The 20191-nt window shown below is 46.1% G+C and overlaps 2 protein-coding genes across 2 annotated transcripts in view; both read right to left on the bottom strand.

Moving 5' to 3' along the window:
* LOC309554005 (E3 ubiquitin-protein ligase TRIM11-like) overlaps positions 1–19976 on the bottom strand; it is a 56613-nt gene extending 36637 nt beyond the window's left edge. Inside the window, exon 1 of the mRNA XM_082255527.1 lies at positions 18402–19976. Within this exon, the coding sequence (XP_082111653.1) occupies positions 18402–19769 (1368 nt within the window). The 5' untranslated portion in view covers positions 19770–19976. The remainder of the gene's footprint in view (positions 1–18401) is intronic.
* LOC309553068 (uncharacterized protein) overlaps positions 1–20191 on the bottom strand; it is a 101445-nt gene that overhangs the window by 71150 nt on the left and 10104 nt on the right.

Genomic DNA, 20191 nt, shown 5'->3' with positions numbered 1-20191 from the left:
TGAATAGTGGAATAGAAAAAAGTATATACAATTGAAAATCACTCAATAGCACATGTGAACACAGCAGTGTCTGATGTCACGGTCAGCTCAGCAGCAAGCAGGCTATGAAGGGGAAAAAAAAAAATTCCCCTTTAACTTAATTTTTAAATAGCAGATTGGAACAGCAATCTGTAGTAAAATATAGCTGAACGCTGCACACAACAGACTGATAAAAATAGATTTTTTTCTCCCTCCTCCTCCTCCTCCTCAGTGGGCTCAAGTGAGGGCAAAAAGATTGTTCACTGCACCACCCCCCACACAGTAAAATCGATGTAGACTGTCCCTGCCTAATCTCTCCAGCCTGTCCCTAAAATGCTCAAATAACTTTCCCTGCCTACACTCCGACCTGTCCCTGCATTCTTTTCGGGCACAATTTTTCACTGTCTGTCCCTAATCAGCAGCCAGCACGTATGATGTGTGCTCTCTCCCTAAACTACAGCAGAATGACGCGCCTCGCTGTGGCTCTCGAACTTATAAAGACATGGGTCACATGCTTCAGATGGCCAATCACAGCTACTAATACATTAGTAGGCATGTCTGGGATGGCTTAAGGCACACCAGTTAAACGCTTGTTGAATGGCTGTTGAAAGCCCGCCATTAAAAGCGCGCCATTACATACAAAACAGGAAATAAAATTACCGAACACGGATTTTAAACCCGAATATACTGTAAAGTTTTCGGGTCTGTGTCCGGGTAGCAAAAATCCAATTATTCGGTACGAACATGAATAATACAGTCCGTGTTCGCTCAACACTAGTGTCTAGCAAACTCTCCCTGATGAGCACAGCAGACCTCTCCCTACACTGGCAGAAAGCGGAATGTGAAATGGCCGACAGCTCAGGTCTATTTATAGGGTAGGGGGACTGTCCATGTGCTGGAATGTTTCAATTGGCTGTCCCGTTCCACTTGACGGCTGTGTCACGGGTCAAAGTTCTCCCCAATGTAAACAAATATGTCCGCCGCGAACTATGCCATGTGTTCGCAAAAATTTGGCGGGTAGCGAACAAGCAAAATTTGCCGCAAACCGACCGCCGGGTGAACCGCAAGGCTATCTCTACCTATATGTATTTGACATGTATTTACCAGCTGCTGTCAATTCTGGCTGATTTATGGACCAAAAAAAAAAAACATTTTTTTTGCTGTAAAAAAAAAAAAAATAATAATTTTTAGGGCAACTATTCCTATTGCAATACTTCTGTTATGACATTGTCCATGTGCTGGGACTATTTGTGCAAAGCTAATAAGTCTTTTGTGGCTGCAAATATGACCTAAAGTTTTTAAAGTTCGCCTCCCATTAAAGTCAATGGGGCCCGCCATAAACTTGCCGTTTGTGGACTTTTGAGAAAATTCTCGGCTGACGTTCGCGAACCGCCTTGGCCGATGTTCGTCCATCACTATTGACTACCTGTAGTGGGGGTCATTTTCCAGTGGAGGAGTGGAATATTGCACAAGTCACGGGTGTTTTTTCTTCAAGTGATTTATTTTTATTTCCAAGGTGGGCTGCAGTTGCATGCAGACTGCCTTGAATAATGCTCCAATGTGAGGTAGTGCTGCAGTAATTGACTGAAGTCTAATAAAATAATGGAGCAGGTCGCTGACATCCAGATGATATTAGAGATGCTAGGGACTGGACAACACTGGATGTCACCTAGCTCAGAACCAATGTAGATGGTAGTGGGTTTGAAGCAGCTTCTAGAGCACTCTGAGAAGATCACTGTGCAGTGACATTTACCACCCTACTACAGAAAATCAGAGTGGTGGACTTTTTTTTTCCAGAGAGCTGTTTAAAAATGTAAATCCAGAAACAACTCTTGGGTGGCAAGTGGGCCCATTGATGTCTGAACTGAGCCATCCTTAGACAGGTCCATTCACAGACACTGCGTACAGTACTGATCTAAATGACTCTGTACAATGTTATTGTTGTGAGGACCAATCACAGCAATGACATGATGTAAACAGCATAGTGTTTACATCTATGAGCCCTTCCCTTCCTCTTACAATGGAGGAAGGGGGGAGATCAGGAATAAACACATAAGATCATTAACCCCTTATTCTCCACTGTATGTGCCCTGTACATGAACCCTTTCACCAGTGGCGGCCCGTGCATAGGGGGCGCCAGAGCGCCGCCCCCCCCAAAAAAAAAAGAAAAAAAAATAGAAAAAAAATGACAAAAAGAACAAATAAAGTTTTGAAAAAAAAAATCGTGTTCGCAGGCCTATGCGCTCGGCCTGGTGGCTATGGGGGGGGTGGAGTTTACGACCCAGAAGAGGCGCCGATTGGCTGCCTTCTGGGGGCGTAACCTAGGCACAGGAAAAAGCGCTGAGCCACCCCCACCTTCATGATATCCTGGCTGTGATTGGTCTAGTCTCCAGCCTGGACCAATCATCATCCAGGACATCGCTGACTCGCAATGGGGGCGGTGCCGGTGCGTGCGTCAGTCACGCACCGTCACCGCCCGATCTCCTTCTCGCCGCCCGGACCGGAAGACCGAAGAGGAGGACGTCCACGGCGCTGCTCGTCTCGGTTCCCGGAATCCCGCCATCCCGCCGCCGTCAGAAGGTAAGTGATTGAAGCCGACCTGTGCCCTCACCTGTGCCATGCCTGTACCATCACCTATGCCATCACCTGTGCCATCACCTGTGCCATGCCATCACCTGTGCCATGCCTATGCCATCACCTGTGCCATGCCTATGCCATCACCTGTGCCATCACCTGTGCCATGCCTATGCCATCACCTGTGCCATGCCTATGCCATCACCTGTGCCATCACCTGTGCCATGCATATGCCATCACCTGTGCCATGACTATGCCATCACCTGTGCCATGCCTATGCCATCACCTGTGCCATCACCTGTGCCATGCCTATGCCATCACCTGTGCCATGCCTATGCCATCACCTGTGCCATCACCTGTGCCATGCCTATGCCATCACCTGTGCCATGCCTATGCCATCACCTGTGCCATCACCTGTGCCATGCCTATGCCATCACATGTGCCCTACCTATGCCATCACCTGTGCCATCACCTGTGCCATGCCTATGCCATCACCTGTGCTATGTCTATGCCATCACCTGTGCCATGCCTATGCCATCACCTGTGCCATGCCTATGCCATCACCTGTGCCATCACCTGTGCCATGCCTATGCCATCACTTGTGCCATGCCTATGCCATCACCTGTGCCATGCCTATGCCATCACCTGTGCCATGCCTATACCATCACATGTGCCATGCCTATACCATCACCTGTGCCATGCCTGTACCATGACCTCAAAGTCATGCAATTTTTTTACCACGTTTTTTGCCGCGAAGCAATACCTATTACATTTTTCTTTTTAAATTTTTCTTTTTGCGCCCCCCCCCCCAAAAAATTTTGAGCACCAGCCGCCACTGCCTTTCACTCCTTTCTCACTCTATGTGTTACCTGTCCTTTCAGTACATTTATTGCGCCTTTAAATCAATGTTTTATTGTCCCCATTACCAACATTTTTCTTTGCTTTTAAAAAATTATATCACCTTTGGGTGTCTATTTTCCAAAAAGGGGTCTTTTAGGGTTTTAGTACTGTTCTGTCATTTTTATTTGCTGTGTTTTATAACACAATGTAAAGAAACTGTTTTTTTTTTCCTTTCTAGAGTAAAAATAAACACAGCATTCCATAGCAATTTCAACCACTCGCCTACGGGGCAATTTTAACAATTTTCAAATACATGTAAAAAAATCTAATTTTTTTGTAGAAAATTACTGAGAACCCTCAAATATTATATATTTTCCACAATGACCTATCACAGTTTTAAAGGCCCTGGAGCACTAGGACAATGAAATTACCCACAAAATGCAAACACCCCAACGTATAATCTTTGAGGCATAATGAGTCTTTTGAACATGTCATTTTTTTCCACAAGTGTTTCGAAAATGTGGAAAGAAAATAAAAACTTATTTTTTTTTTTTTTTTACACAAAGTTGTCAATTTATAAGATATTTCTAACACATAGCATGTACACAGCAAAAATGACACCCCAAAATACATTCTGCTACTCCTCCTGAGTATGGCGATACCACATATGTGACACCTTTACACGGCCTGGCCACATACAGAGGCCCAACATGCAAGGAGAACCATCAGGTGTTCTAGGAGCAGATGTAGCACCCTGCAGGTAGGTGCTAGGTAAAGTATAGTGGGCCTTGGCTGCCTAACAGCAGGGCCATGATTTCAGCTGGACTGTCATGTCTCCCAGGTGTGGTTACTGAGAGGGGAGTCTCCCCACTGGCTCTGTGACAGGATTCTCATTGGGCAGTGGAGGAAATCCAATCAGTGGCCCAGTCAGGCTTGTATCAACCCCAGAAGGCAGATTCTGCCGCAGAGGATTCTTGGAGTGGGTATAAATTTGAAGGGAAAGCATGACACAGCATCTTTGGCGGGAAGCAGAGTCCCAGGAGGGAGAGTACGGCTGTCTCTCCTCCTGTCAGAAGGATCGGGTGTCTCGGGAGGCGACCTTGGAATCCAGAGAGTGCTGAGTTGAGCTGCAGAGGGGATCCGGTGTGCTGAGGACCAGTGGAGGAAGAGTTCCTAGAAAGCCTGCCAAGGTCGTGGGTACTGTAAACTGCCCCTGGGGGTCTGTCTAGTGTAGAGGGGAGCACTCCAGTGAAGGTCCCAGGGATCCAAGCAGAGATGTATAGTAACTAAGTAGAACTACTTCACTACTGTACTTAAGTACCGAAAGGCGGTATCTGTACTTTCCTAGAGTAGAATATTTTTCTCCTACTTCCACTTTTACTTCACTACATTTTTACGATGATTTCAATACTTCTACTCTGATATTTTTTTTTTTGTGCTGCATAGTTACTCGTTACTATTATAAAAAACAAATATGATGTTCAAACTTTTGACTTCTTTCTTTAATAACTACATAACACAGTACTTGTACTTTTACTTTCAGTACTTGAGTAGCAATTTTTGTTTTCAAAACTACTGGTACTTTTACTTTCAGTACTTGATTAGCAATTTTTTTTAAAAAAAACTACTTGCAATACTTAAGTACAAAAAATGTTGAATACTTTAGTAATTCTACTCAAGTCACTTTTTGATCGAGCACTTCCACTTCTACTCAAGTCACCTTTTGATCAAGCACTTGTACTTTTACTCAAGTATGGGTTTCGAGTTCTTTATACAACTCTGGATCCAAGAGTCAGCTGTCTGTAGAGGGGGTACCTAGTCAGAGGACCCTGAAGTGTTAGAGGGGGTACCTAGTCAGAGGACCCTGAAGTGTAAAGGGGGCACCAGTGGTTGGGCCCTGAAGAGTCAGTGTGCAGTGTACAATATTAAGAGTTGCAGCAGCACAAGCAGTGACAAGGAGCTACCTCAGCCAGTGAAGGGCTGGAGGCAGCTGTCCAGTGACTTTTGAGCTAGTTCGAGTGTCAGGAGTCAAGTGTTCTACAGTCCTGGATCTTCTGAGTTAACAAACAAGTTAAAGTCGAGGTTCCAGCACAAGTTCAGTATCACAGTATCTGTAAGTGTCCGGAAACGCTGGTCGGCATTCAGCTGGCGTCAAGACAGCGCCGACGGGCATTTTTCTGTATAGTGTCACAGTCAAACCTAGTTGAGCCAGAGGAGTATCCCACTCATTCCCTTCTCCCATCCCCTAAATACAATAAACAAAACAAACCAAAGATGCCGGAATGGTCATTGTCTCAGTTCTCACCCCTGGGTTCACAACTTAAATGTGTTGGAAGTGTCACCGGTAACAATGGCAGACCCATATCAGGCCCAAGGCCTGGAAATACTGCTACACATAAATTACACATATAATTTCATTACAACCAATCACACTTTTGAAGGCCCTGGAGCACCAATACAATGGAAACCTCCACAAAATTACCCCATTTTGGAAAGCAAACACCCCAACACATAATCTAGGAGGCATGGACTGCAGATAGGTACTCAGGTACTCTGATAAGCTGCAGAGAGGTACTCAGGTACACTGATTGGCTTCAGAAAGGTACTCCGGTACTCTGATGGGCTTCAGAGAGGTACTTGGGTATTCTGATGGGCTAGAGACAGGTACTCAGGTAATCTGATGAGCTGCAGATAGGTACTCGGGCATTCTGGGCTGGAGACAGGTACTCGGGTACTCTTGGCTGGGGACAGGTACTCGGGCACTCTGGGCTGAAGACAGGTACTCGGGTACTCTGGGCTGGAGACAGGTACTTGGGTACTCTGGGCTGGAGACAGGTGCTCGGGTACTCTGGGCTGCAGAGAGGCACTTGGATACTCTGATGGACTGCAGAGAGGTATTCGGGTACTCTGATGGGCTGGAGACAGGTACCCGGATACTCTGCTAGGCAAGAGACAGGTACTCTATTGGGCTGCAAATAGGTACTCAGGTACTCTGAAGGGCTGGAGACAGGTACTCGGGTACTCTGATGACAGGTACTTGGGTACTCTGATGGGCTGGTGACAGAATTTGGGTACGCTGATGGGAAGGAGACAGGTACTCGGGCACTCTGGGTTGGAGACAGGTACTCAGGTACTCTAGGCTGGAGACAGGTACTCAGGTACTCTGGGCTGGAGACAGGTACTCAGGTACTCTAGGCTGGAGACAGGTACTTGGGTACTCTGGACTGGAGACAGGTACTGGGTACTCTGATGGGATACAGAGAGGTATTCAGGTACTCTGATGGGCTGGTGACAGGTACTCGGGTACTCCGATGACAGGTACTTGGGTACTCAGATGAAAGGTACTCGGGTACTCTGATGACAGGTACTCAAGGTACCCAAACACCTGTCATCAGAGTACCCAAATACCTGTCACCAGCCCATCAGAGTACCCGAGTACCTGTCATCAGAGTACCTGATGGGCTGGTGACAGGTACTCGGGTACTCTGATGGGCTGGTGACAGGTACTTCGATGGGCTAGTGACAGGTCCTCCTTATTGGGGGGGGGGGGAATCAGTGTGTTTTATTGTGGACTGTAATCGGTAACTAGCTGTTACCGCAATCTCCTCCTCACACAGGATCGGTGTGTGAGGAGGAGAACACGGTAACAGCTAGTTACTGTGGTTTCTGTTGACATTCTGTGATCGGCTGTGATAGGACACTGCCGGTCACGTGGTAAAGAGCCAATTTAATTGGCTCTTTACCCTGATCGGGGATGGACTGCGTCAGAGTGACACTCTCCATCCCCGATAGCCGCTCTGCGTGCCCCTGGGGGCGCGCACAAGCGGCGTGCATTAGGACAGTGCATGTGATTGGACACAGCCGGTCACATGGTAAAGAGACATTTTTTAATGGCTCTTTACACCGATGGGGGATGGGCTGTGTCCCAACAGACACACCGCATCCCCAATCGCCACGCTGTGAGCCCCTGGGGGGGTGAGAGCAGTCATATGACGCCTGCCCGGAGGGACAGAGTGTTCCTGCCAGCGTCATTTTATAATGTGCCAGTAGGGAACTGGTTAATGATGATGTCACTGCCTGCTGGCTGTACTGACCCTGTCCTTTTATTCAATGATGTTTCTGCCTGCCCCCTACCTACCATCTGTACTGGTCCATTTATATGTCCAACTTGTTCCTGCAAGACAGCGGTCCTTGTCACCCTTTGTGGACAAATGCACTTAAAGAACCACAGGTACACTTTTGTTCTAGTCCTAGTGTCACCATCTAGTGTAAGCCAGCAACAGTGTTCCTGATCACCACCAATACTAGTGTTGCCAGACCAATGCAGTCATCCACAATGTTCCTGATCTCTGCCACACCAGTTCTACCACACCAGTTCCAGTGTCACCAAACCAGTGCTGCCAACAACATTGTTCCTGATCGCCATGACACCAGTCCCAGAGGAGTGTCAAAAACATTGTAGCTCCTAGCGGAATCCCTGCGCCTAAGACTTCCACACAGTCCTTGATCACGTTCTGCAACTTAGTGGGCATGTTCCAATGCAAAAAGATTCTGTGTAAGATGTGCCCCTTTGTTACACATAGACAAAAATGGTTTTTGGATTCGCTAGGGCAGAAGTACACTCTTAAATATTTTTACAGTTGTTCCACCGAATTTGTGGTGTACTGTTTGATCTGCCCCTGTGGTCTCCTTTACGTAGGCCGCACTATCCGCACAGTGCGGGCCTGTTTTGGGGACCACAGGAGACTCATTGAGAAGGGTTCTGTGGAACACAGTGTTCCCAGACACATTCTCTCTCCCCACAGTCAGTCCACTGAGGGTTTGCATGTAGGGGTCATTGAGACCATCCCTGCGACTCGGTTGCCGAACGTTTCCAGACCCTATGTCGCAGGGAAACTTTTTGGATATTCACCCTGAATTCCTTGTCCCCCGGGGGGCTAAACGAAGAGTTGGAGATTAACAAGATCTTATTATCTTATATGGTCGTTTTGTTTCCTTTCTCTTTGTTGCCCCCCTCCCCTTTTATTTGGAGGACTGTATCATGTGCACAATGTACTTTTTTAGAGATGGATTAGAGGGTTTTTTCCCCTCCTCCCAATTTATTTATCTTTTTTTTTTCTTACTATTTTTCTTTCTATTTTTTCTTTCTCCTTTTTCTTTCCCTCTTTCTTTCCTTTTTACCCCCTCCCCCCCCCTTCCCCCCCCTCCCCTTTTTATCCCCCCATTTCCCCCCTCCCCTTTACACAACTGGTCATTTTAGTTTATCTTAATTTATTTTGCTTTTATTGTGTTATGTATTCTCATCCCTATGTATCTAGGTGCATACACAATTTTACATACATGTATTTGTGGGTGTATTTTACATATGTATATTTTAAATTCACATATGGCACTTTTCCACTGCAAGTACTGGCTCAGCTCCTCTCGGCACTGCTTGGCCCAGCTCGGCTCAGTTTGCTTTTCCACTGCGTGATACGAGTCGGCACGTTTCAGCACTGTATAGGCTCTACTCGGCTCGGTTTGCTTTTCCACTAAAGTAGTAAGTGGGTGGGATTACAACAATTCTCTGACCAATCAGTGGCTAGTAGTGACAAACAATCAAGGCTGCATGCAAAGGATTGTGGGATATGGTATAGGTACGGCCCGCTTGAACCCCAACCGAGGTGGTACTGTTTAAGCGAGCTGTACCGAGCCGTACCATGTAGTTTAAAAGCTCCGTTGTATCAAACCCTACCGAACCGTTCTAACACGTACCATGCGGTACCATACAGTGGAAAAGCGCCAAACCGAGCCGTACCATGCAGCTGAAAAGCGCCAATATTGCCATATGTCCCAGTTATGAGCTTCCCCATTTCAGTTTTACATGCTTTTATTACTCTCCATGGTTTTTATCCCCCTTCTTTAATTGGTTCATTCATAGTATTCATTAGCGATATTGATGACTCCTGTTACATTTAGAATAGGCTATTTATAGTTCCTCTTGTCCTCCCGCCCTCTCCACAGCTTGCTCATTTGTTTCCTGCCGGCTTCCGTGGAGGAACCGGCAGTGCCCTGTGATGCTGCATCCGGCTCTCAGCTGAGCGCCGCCAATGTCCCTGGGGGAGGTGTGTTCGGACTCCTCCCGGCACCCCTGGACCTCCATCCCTGGATACCAGCGGCACACCTGATGCTGGATGTGCGCCACCCACATCATCCTTTAGTACATTATGTTTGGGGACCTGCTTCTCTGATTACCTGCATGCTGAAGTTGGCTTGCTTCCATGTAAGTGCTTCTGAATAAAATTAGTTTTTACACAGTATTACTCCTGACCTGGCACCCTTGTTTTTCTTTTATCTACCAGTCCCAGTGTCACCAGAAAAATGCAGCCAACAACAGTGTCCCTGATAACTAACCACATGTATCCCACTGCCACTACAGCACTTTAAGCCAGCAACAGTGTTCCTGATTGATAACCACACCAGTCCTAGTCTCACCAGAGCCAAAGCAGTCAGCAGTAAAGTCCCTGATTTCTGCCAGAACAATGACAGTTTTATGAGAGCCAGTGCAGCCAATAACAGTGTCCCTGATCACCATCACACCAGTACCAGTGTCACCAGAGCCACTTAAGCCGGCAACAGTGTTCCTAATTGTTACCCACACCAGTGTCAATGTCGATAGTGCCAGTGTAAAGCTAGCAAAAAAATGTTCCTGATTGTCACCACACCAGAACAGTGTCACTAAACCCAATATAGGCAGTAACAGTGTCCTGATTGCTTGTCACACCAGTACAGTGTCACCAGTGCCAGTGTAAGCCCCGTGACCCTCTTGCGCAGCATCACCTCTGCTTGCCACCTGAAATTACCCTGGCCTGTTTATTGGCAATGTTTCTGCCTGCTGCCTGGATTGATCATTTGTTTACATTCGGACCACACCTCTGTCTGCCGCCTGAACTGACCCAAGCCTATTTGACCACATTTTTGCCTGCCGCCTGGACTGATCCCTTACCTGCATACTGGTCACATCCCTGCCTGCCACTTAAACTGGCTCAGGCTTGTGTATTGACATTTCTGTCTGCCGCCTGGTCCTATCCTTTGCCAGTTTCTGAACACTGCTGCTTGTACTGACCCTGGCCTGCTTATTGATTACATTTCTGCCTGCCACCTTGACTGCTTCTTTACCTTTTTGCTGACCCAATTTTTGCCTGCCACCCATGCTGACCCATATGCATGTTCCACTGACTATGTTCCTGAGAGACACCAGTCCTAGCCATCCTCTGTGGACAACTGCACCCTGTAATCACAGGTACTTTTTAAATCACCCTTGTTGAGCCTCCTGTGCTTCCTGGCTTGTGAACATAACATTGGGTATAATTCCTGGGGAAAAGCACATAGGCTAGTAGGCTAGGCTTGCTTGGCTTATGGAAACAGGGGAACTGTTACAGGTGTTGCTATATTCCCTGATCACTTGTACAGGGGTGACCATTACAGTACATTATTTTTGATACAATGTTGGTTGGTTTTTGTGTTACACAAGATACAATGGCCGGTACATAATCAGTCCAGTCACTGAAAAAAACTCACACATGTGGTATCGCCATACTCACAAGGAGTAGCAGAATGTATTTTTCGGTATAATTCTGAGTATATTTGTGGTTGTTTCAACTGTCCTAGTGCTTCAGGGCTTCCAAAATGTGATAAGTAGTCAGGAAATTAGATTTGTTTTTTATGGCCCAAGAAAGCCTGAAGGTGCTTATTGGATTTTGGGCCCCTCAATTCAGCTAGGCTCCAAATAAGACTCAGCTAGACCAGTGGGAACCTGGCTCCTTATCAGTTTAGCTCTAATTTTAGACTTACGTATATAGCTGATGACAGCTCAGGGAACTGTAATTTGGTTACATGTACCATAAGGACTGGTTGTGTACATTAGGTTGTCAGGTTTTATTCAACAAGTTGGTATGTAGTGGGCATCGTGTTTGAGGTTGGGTTTAAAATTAGAAACATTTTTGGGGGGATTGTTATGTTTTAATAAAGTACTTGTCACATGTTTGGTGTCTCTCTTTCTAGGTCACACCTTTTTTTTATGAATGAGTGTACTATGTACCTCATACTCATTCATTGGGGAAGGCCGTGTCTGGGGGTCCCCTTATTAATAAAGGTGGCTTCCAGATTTAGTTAATCCCCCTGCCCACAAACTTGGAAAACCAGGGTTGCAACACCCCCACATTGATCAATCAACAGAGACGACTCTTTAATTAGGCAAAATAGGTGGTCCCCTACGGCTCACGCTCACTGGGGCCTCACAGCCTACTTTGCATAACACACTACCCCAGTTTTGAGGGACAGGGTACCCTAGTGCTGCTGTGTTCAGGCAGTGTTAGGAGCCCTGTCTCACCTAAACAGTTCTTGTAGCGGCCGAATAGCTATTTTACAACATGACCGGATCTAGGGGGGTGTTAGGGAGGGGTGCGGAGGAGGGGTTCTGGGAGGGGTGCTGGGAGGGCTGCGCGCCCCCACCCCCCGCCCAGATTTTAGTTATGCCCCCCAGGTCAGTTTTTTCATGGTCGCAGCACCTGGCTGCTGCGTGCCTTTCCCCTACCCGTGCACTAGCGGTTGGTACAAGAGGAGAGCAGTCTGGAGCAGTGAAGTCCGCAAAGGAGAGAGAGGAGAGAGCCGGGAGGTGCTGGCTGTGCTCTCCTCCCCTGTCAGCAGAGCGATCCTCCATAAAGCAGATGGCACAAGATTGCTCTTACTTCCACATGTTCAGTGTTTGATTCATTCCCTGTTGCCGGGAGATGAGTTGTCATTGGAGTAGATAGGGGGTGGGGTAATCAAACTGTGTACAGCCAAATCCAAGAATGATACTGTGTCATCTGCTGTATGGAGGATCGCTCCACTGACAGGAGGGAGAGAGCGCAGCACAACCCGCACCTCTACCTGGTTTCCCAGATGTAAGTTTGGGGGGAGGAAGGGAGCTTACAGGCCGGGAAAATGTACACAATGAAATGGGAGGGGGGGGGGGACAGTAATCTGTGCTAAGCTGGGAGGTTTGTGCAGGAGGGAGGATGGGGGCTATTTGTACTGTGAAGGGTAATGGGGTTTATGGGGCAGAATTGTGCCAGGAGAAGGAATGGGGGGGGGGGGTTATATTCTAGGAGGGAGGTTTGGGGTAATTTTTGCTAGAAGGGGAGGATTTGGGGAGGTTGTGCTAGGAGAGGGGATTGGAGGGATTTGTGCTAGGAAAGGGGTTTGGGGGGATTTGTGCTAGGAGAGGGGATTGGGGGACTTGTGCTAGGAGGGGGTATTTGTGCTAGGAGAGGGGTTTGGGGGGATTTGTGCTAGGAGAGAGTATTGAGGACTTGTGCTAGGAGAGGGGATTTGTGCTAGGAGAGGGGTTTGGGGGGATTTGTGCTAGGAGAGGGGATTGGGGGACTTGTGCTAAGAGAGGGGATTGGAGGGATTTGTGCTAGGAGAGGGGTTTGGGGGGATTTGTGCTAGGGGAGAGTATTGGGGACTTGTGCTAGGAGAGGGGATTTGTGCTAGGAGCAGACTTGTATAAAGTACTCGAAAATTCTACTTGAGTAAAAGTACAAGTGCTCGATCAAAAAGTGACTTGAGTAGAAGTGGAAGTGCTCGCAGAAAAAGTTACTAAAGTATTCAACATTTTTTTTACTTAAGTATTGCAAGTAGTTTTTTCAAAAAATTTGCTACTTAAGTACTAAAAGTAAAAAGTACCAGTAGTTTTGAAAAAAAAATTCTACTCAAGTACTGAAAGTAAAAGTACAAGTACTGTGTTATGTAGTTATTAAAGAAAGAAGTCAAAAGTTTGAACATCATATTGTTTTTTATTATTTCAAATGATTTATTCAAATGATTAACCTGTGTTTGTTAGTAGTTTCTTGATGCACTTTAAGCGCTGTAGCACCATTTATTTGTTTGTTTCATATTTTCTTTTTATTGGAAAGATTTGGTATAGCAGCTTTTATTATACACAGCCTTTATTTTCGTATGCGCTGATTTACAAATGACATTATACACATTTTTTTGAGCTTTATGCAACCTGCCATCTACTGTTCTGGCAGTGGTAATTTTTTTAAAAGTAACGAGTAACTATGCAGCATAAAAAAAAAATACTTGAGTAGAAGTATCGAAATCATTGAAAAAATGTAGTGAAGTAAAAGTAGAAGTAGGAGAAAAAAATTCTACTCTAGGAAAGTACAGATACCGCATTTCGGTACTTAAGTACAGTACTTAAGTAGTTCTACTTCGTTACTATACATCTCTGGCTAGGAGAGGGGTTTGGGGGGATTTGTGCTAGGAGAGAGTATTGAGAACTTGTGCTAGGAGAAGGGATTTGTGCTAGGAGAGGGGTTTGGGGGGATTTGTGCTAGGAGAGGGGATTGGGGGGATTTGTGCTAGGAGAGAGTATTGAGAACTTGTGCTAGGAGAAGGGATTTGTGCTAGGAGAGGGGTTTGGGGGGATTTGTGCTAGGAGAGGGGTTTGGGGGGATTTGTGCTAGGAGAGAGTATTGAGAACTTGTGCTAGGAGAAGGGATTTGTGCTAGGAGAGGGGTTTGGGGGGATTTGTGCTAGGAGAGGGGATTGGGGGACTTGTGCTAAGAGGGGGGATTGGGTGGACTTGTGCTAGGAAGAGGAGGAGAGAGGAATTATCATCATACATGGGGGGATTTGACCACTCTTCCCCAAGATTTCTTGGACTATGTGTGTGTGTGGATTGCTGCTACTGGGCTGGTTCCTGAGGATCTGGGAGTGGATGATGATGGCTCCCTATTGGCTCAGTGTGGGGTTATGTTGTGCCTTAGGAGGATACTACTGGCTGAGGTTAGAGCTAGTATGTGATCATTGTCCATCCAGAGTTGTAAGGACTGGTGTGGGCCGACTCGTCTCTGTACTGTAGAACTGTGTGCACCCGGGCGTGAGTGGGGCTCCTTTTTTAATTTTAGCCAAAGGCCTCACAGACCCTAGGGCTTCCTCTGTCTATCAGCACAGAAATCACACAATATTCATCAGCAGATATGCATTTGACTATTTTTGAGATATATCACCCACACTTCACATACACTATAGAGGGAACAAAACTTTATTCACATTAATATCTTCTTTCCGAATTCTTCCTCCCATCTCCAGGACACATCTAGTGATGATAAGATATAATATCACAATGACACATTATATTAGGATACATTATAAAAGTGATCCAACACAATTCTATAGGTGATCCATTCTATGGAGGCACATTTTATTGGGGATACATAATAAACGTGATCCAATATTATTCTATTGGTGATCCATTCCATGGGGATACATTATAATAGGACACAATTTAAATATGATCCAAAAGAATTCTATTGAGGATCCATTCTATGGGGACACAATACATTGGGGATAAATTAAAAAAGTGATCCAATATTATTCTATTGGTGATCCATTCTATGGGGACACATTATATTAGGATACATTATAAAAGTGATCCAACAAAATTCTATTGATGATCCATTCTATGGGGCTACATTATATTGGGGATACATGATAAAAGAGATCCAATATTATTCTATTGGTGATCCATTCTATAGGGATACATTCCTGGGGAAAAGCACATAGGCTAGTAGGCTAGGCTTGCTTGGCTTATGGGAACAGGAATTGTTACAGGTGATGCTATATTCCCTGATCACTTGTACAGGGGTGACCATTACAGTACATTATTTTTGGTACAATGTTGGTTGATTTTTGAGATACAATGGCCGGTATATAATCAGTCCAGTCACTGAAAAAAACTCACACATGTGGTATCACCAGTGGTGATTTTGTGCTGCCCTAGGCAAGACTAAAATTGGGTACCCCCCCCCCCTCCCCCTCCTATGGAAATTTGCCCCACTCCTTTTTTAACTGATGTGGCTCCCTCCAGAATTTAAGGACTACAAGTCCCAGCATGAACCCCTGAGATTTCATGAGAGGGGGGGTGGGTGAAGGAGAGAGAGAGGGGGGTGGGTGAGGGGGGATGAGAGAGAGAGGGGGGGTGAGAGAGGGGGGTGGGGGATGAGAGAGCGAGAGGGGGAATAAGAGAGGAGGAGTGAGAGAGGGGGGTGAGAGAGAGAGAGGAGGGGGTGAGAGAGAGAGAGAGGAGGGGTAAGAGAGAGAGAGAAAGAGGGGGATGAGAGCGAGAGAGAGAGGGGGGTGAGAGAGAGGGGGGAATGAGGGAGGTGGCTCTAGCAACGAGTGGCTAATAGAGTCTCATGTGGAGGGGGGGGCGGCTTTTTTGCTGCCCCCCTGCAAAGTGCCGCCCTAGGCCTGGGCCTTGTTGGCCTAGGCCAAAATACAGCACTGGGTATCACCATACTCACAAGGAGTAGCAGAATGTATTTTTCGGTATAAATCTGAGTATATTACTGCGATCTCTGTGCCTGTCACAAACCCCCCCTTCCCCCCCACAGTCAGTAAGAATACAGGCATACATTAACCCCTTTGATCACCCACAGGGTTAACCCCTTCCCTGCCAGTGTCACTATTACAGTAACAGTGCATATTTTTAGCACTGATTAGTGTAGTAATGTCACTGGTCCACCCAAAAGTGTCAAAAATGTCAGTCAGGGGCCCGATCTGTCCGCAGCAATGTCACAGTCCCGCTAGAAATCGCAGATCACCGTCATTACTAGTAAAAAAAAAAAATAATAAAAATTACATAGATATTTCCTGTACTTAGTAGAAGCGATAACTTTTGCGCAAACCAATCAAAATACGCTTATTGCAATTTTTTTACCAAGAATATGTAGCAGAAAAAAAATTGGCCTAAAATGTTGAAAAATTTTGATTTTTACATTTTTTTGGGGAATTACATATAGCAGAATGTGAAAAATATTGTTTTTTTCACAATTGTTGCTCTTTTTTTTTATAGTGCAAAAAATAAAAATCGCACTGGTGATCAAATACCACCAAAAGAAAGCTCTGTTTGTGGGAAAAAAAGCGCAATTGTCCGTTAAAGTAACGCTGTGCCGAATCACAAAATAGGGCCTAGGCAGAAAGGGGGTAAAACCTTTCGGGGCTGAAGTTGTTAATACCATGCACCTTCATTTATTAGGTGTAATGAACTCCGTTGTGTTTTAAGATATATGCTAATTTATGCCACTCTTATCATTGGTGTCACACAGATACTACTGTTTAGCACTTTAGCACTATGCACTTTTTTCTTTCTCCTTTGCTAATTGCACAAGGTCCTATTGACTTTTTTATAAATTATTAATATTATTATATTATATTATTTATATTATTAATTTATGATTGCACAAATATCAAATGTTTTTTTTTTTCAATTTTGAATATTGTTTAGAGCACACTAGCACATTTACACTTTACATTGTCTTTTTATATTGCTTTATTTCCATCTCTCTGTTTCTCTCATCTCTCTCTCTTCCTACCTGTCTTTACTTTCTCTCTCTCCACCTCTTCTTCCCTCTTCGCTCTCTTTCTTTCTCTCTTACCTCCCTGGCTCCCTCTCTGCAGGTGCTGATTCTTCCTGTATGGCGCCTGTGTCCTGTCACAGGCGGAGGCGGAATACATTTGGTATCACTCCGCCTGTGGGAGCTGGCGCTATACAGGAAGCATCGGCTCTGCTTCCTGTAGTGCGGCTCAGTGACAGTGAGTTTACAGCGATGCTCGGGGATGGCGGGTCGCAATCTGGGCTTACCTGACCCACCATCCAAGAGCAAGAGGTCGCGCTGGGATCGTGTCCGGGCTCGGGGGGAACGGGAACGGCGTTCCTGCTGTGGAAATAGTACAGGAACGCCGTTCCCATGCATTCCTGCAGGACTCGAGCCCTGGTCTTAAGTTATTCAAACAGATGGTGTCCAGTGAGGGTTTTATATGTATGTGGGTAACCATTGCATATTTGAGCAGGAAGGGAAAGGTGGCGGAGGTGAAGGAGATGTTGAAGATGTGGGTTAGAGTGTTTAGGATAGAGCAGGAAGTTGGTCGCAGTAATTGTGAGGGGACAGGTGGTGAGGTGGGCCATAGATAATAGGTAGATCATTATATAGGCCACACCTTTCCTCACTGACCAACAGGAACATGTTACTGCAGTAACTGAACAGATACTCTACCCAATTACATTGATCACTAAAAGGGGGAGAAACAGTGGCGGCCTGTCCATTAGGGGCACAGGGGCACCGCCCCCGACCCTATCCATGCATCTGGCCCCCTAATCTACATGCAGCGCGCTGGGTGCATGGATTCCAATAGGGGATTTTTTTTTTTAAGCACATGATTAGAGCCAGAGGCTCTGATAGGCTTTAAAAAAGGGTGGGCTTGGGGCGCAGAGCACTGCGTCCTGAGCCCACCCAGTTGTTTGGCAATAGCGAATAAAAATTCACTATTGTCACACTGATTCTCCTCCCAGCCAATCAGGAAAATGGTTGTGAGATCCCTTCCCCAATTGGCCAAAAGGAGAAGCGATCTTACTGGCCACTGGGAAGGAAGAGGGAGGAGACACATGGCTGGAGGAGAAGCACAGCGGCTCAGCCATCCAGCACTCCCCAGCTCGAACAGGAGGAAGGAGGAGGTAAGGAGGAAGGCTGGCCGGCTGGGGGTGCATTGATTTGACACCAGCCGCCACTGGGGAGAAATATCTCTTATATTTATTTACTTATAGTAAAAAGCCAGCAGGATACTGACTAAAGCCCCACCCACTGCTTTATTCTATTGGTTGTAGATTGCACCAACCCCATCCCTCTTCCCTGAGGTGTCACCAGTCTCTGGGCAGATATCTCCTGATTCCCCTCATGTATCTTTATACAATCTTCCCATACACATAACAGAGCATGGAGGGGCTCAGTGAAGGTGGTGGTGAAGGTGTGGAGGTGTCGGATCGGGGCACACAGATCATAAAAGGAGATCCGCCCGGCCTCATAATCCAGATATATCCTGACTGTGTTACTGGAGATACTGGCAGATAAGGGGATCTCTTTATTGTCATGTCTCACCCCATACTGATTACCAGACCTGGCCAAACCCCAGGATTTGTTATTAAATCCAATCAGAGACTGCCGTTCTCTCCTGTCTATACTGGGGTAACACATCCCAACTCTCCATTCTTCTGATCCCCCGACATCCACTTCCCAGTAATGTCTCCCTGAGGAGAAACTCCGACTGCTCAACACCTGAGGATAATCCTGAAATCTCTCTGGGGCTTTGGGGCACTTCTGGTTTCTATCTGACCTGGATGCAGTTTTCCTGTCATCTGATATATGTAGAAAATTATGGGCTGTGTTTACATCCAGTAATATGTCTGCAGCTTTCTGTATAGGGAAGTATACATTTACCTCTCTTATTATATCAGATAATGTGTGTACTGTGTGTGATATCCCAGCCACATTCAGACCCCCTCCATCATGGAGGAGCTTCTCATGTCTCTCTCTGTCCTCATTATCTCCATCCTCAGTATCACACAAGTCACCTGTGTCTGATTCCTGTAAGACAGTCAGTGGATCCGTCATGTTACACAGCTCCTCAATGTGACGCATCTTCCTGGACAGCTCCTCCTTCTTTATTTCCAGATCCTGAATCTTATCCAACAACGGGAGGAAGAGCCGCTCTGCTCGTCCGGAGATCTCCCTCAGAACTTCCTTCTCCAGGTCTTCCAGACGTCTCCTGAGATCTCTAAACAGGGCAGTGACTCTCTCGGTGTCACCAGCTGCTTTTTCTTCTACTTTCCTCCTGTGTTCCTGCAGACTCTGGACTCTTTCCTCCGTCTCCTCTCTCTTTGTCAGAAGTTTCTGCAGAACATTCCTCAGTGTCTTCTTCCTCTTCTCAGAAGCCTCATCCAGCATCTCCACCTGGTGTCCCCGATGTTCTCCAGCCAAACTGCAGGACACACAGATACAGGTCTCATCCTCAGTGCAGTAATACTCCAGGATCTTCTTATGGACGGAGCATTTCCAGCTCTCCATGGACAAAGTGGGGTCAGTTAAGATGTGTTCTGGGGACTTTTTGTGGACTCTAAGGTGTTTATCACACAGAGAAACCTCACAGAGCAGACAGGATCTAACAGCAGGTACAGGAGAGTCCACACAGTAAGTACAGAAGACCCCAGGCTCCTCCTGATTTGGTTCAGGCGACAGTAAATTCTCCACTATCTTACACAGTGTTATGTTTCTCTGCAGTCCAGGGCGATCCAGAAACTTCTCTCTGCATTCAGGACAAGAATATCCATCAGAGCCCCCTTGTATATCCAACACACGATCAATACAGACCCGGCAATAATTGTGTCCACATTTCAGTGTTACAGGATCGGTATAAATGTTCAGACAGAGGGAACATTCCAGCTCGGCTCTTAGATCAGCAGACGCCATCGCTGAGAGCAGACAAGGAAATGAAATGAAATTCTCTGACACCGGGGAAGAATGCAGTTAGGAGGGGTCACATCCTCCTATACAGGGTGAGGCTGGGCTGGATCAATGAAATTTGACACAGAGATCAGAGTACAGAGGAGGGAGGATTTTCTCACAGTAGCAAAGATAATCATACCTCCTAACATTAGAAGAGAGATAAAGGGGGAAAGACGGTGTAGAAAAGAAACAAGACACACTAACGCTGGTGGTAGAGTGATCGAATTTTGAACAAAAATTCTTAGGAAAATTTATGCAAAAATTCCTAAAATTTTTGAATGCTACTCCAAAGATTTTGTTTCCTTTTGATATTTGCTTTTGGAGTGAATGGACTGAAAAAAAAAAACCACATACACTGTTAGAAATTAGTTCCTTCGAGAACATTT

Source organism: Pelophylax lessonae (genome assembly GCF_965119305.1).
Source record: "Pelophylax lessonae genome assembly, chromosome: 4".
Classification (NCBI taxonomy): domain Eukaryota; kingdom Metazoa; phylum Chordata; class Amphibia; order Anura; family Ranidae; genus Pelophylax; species Pelophylax lessonae.
Note: the sequence above shows the minus strand (reverse complement) of the source record. Positions and strands in the feature narration are given on the sequence as shown.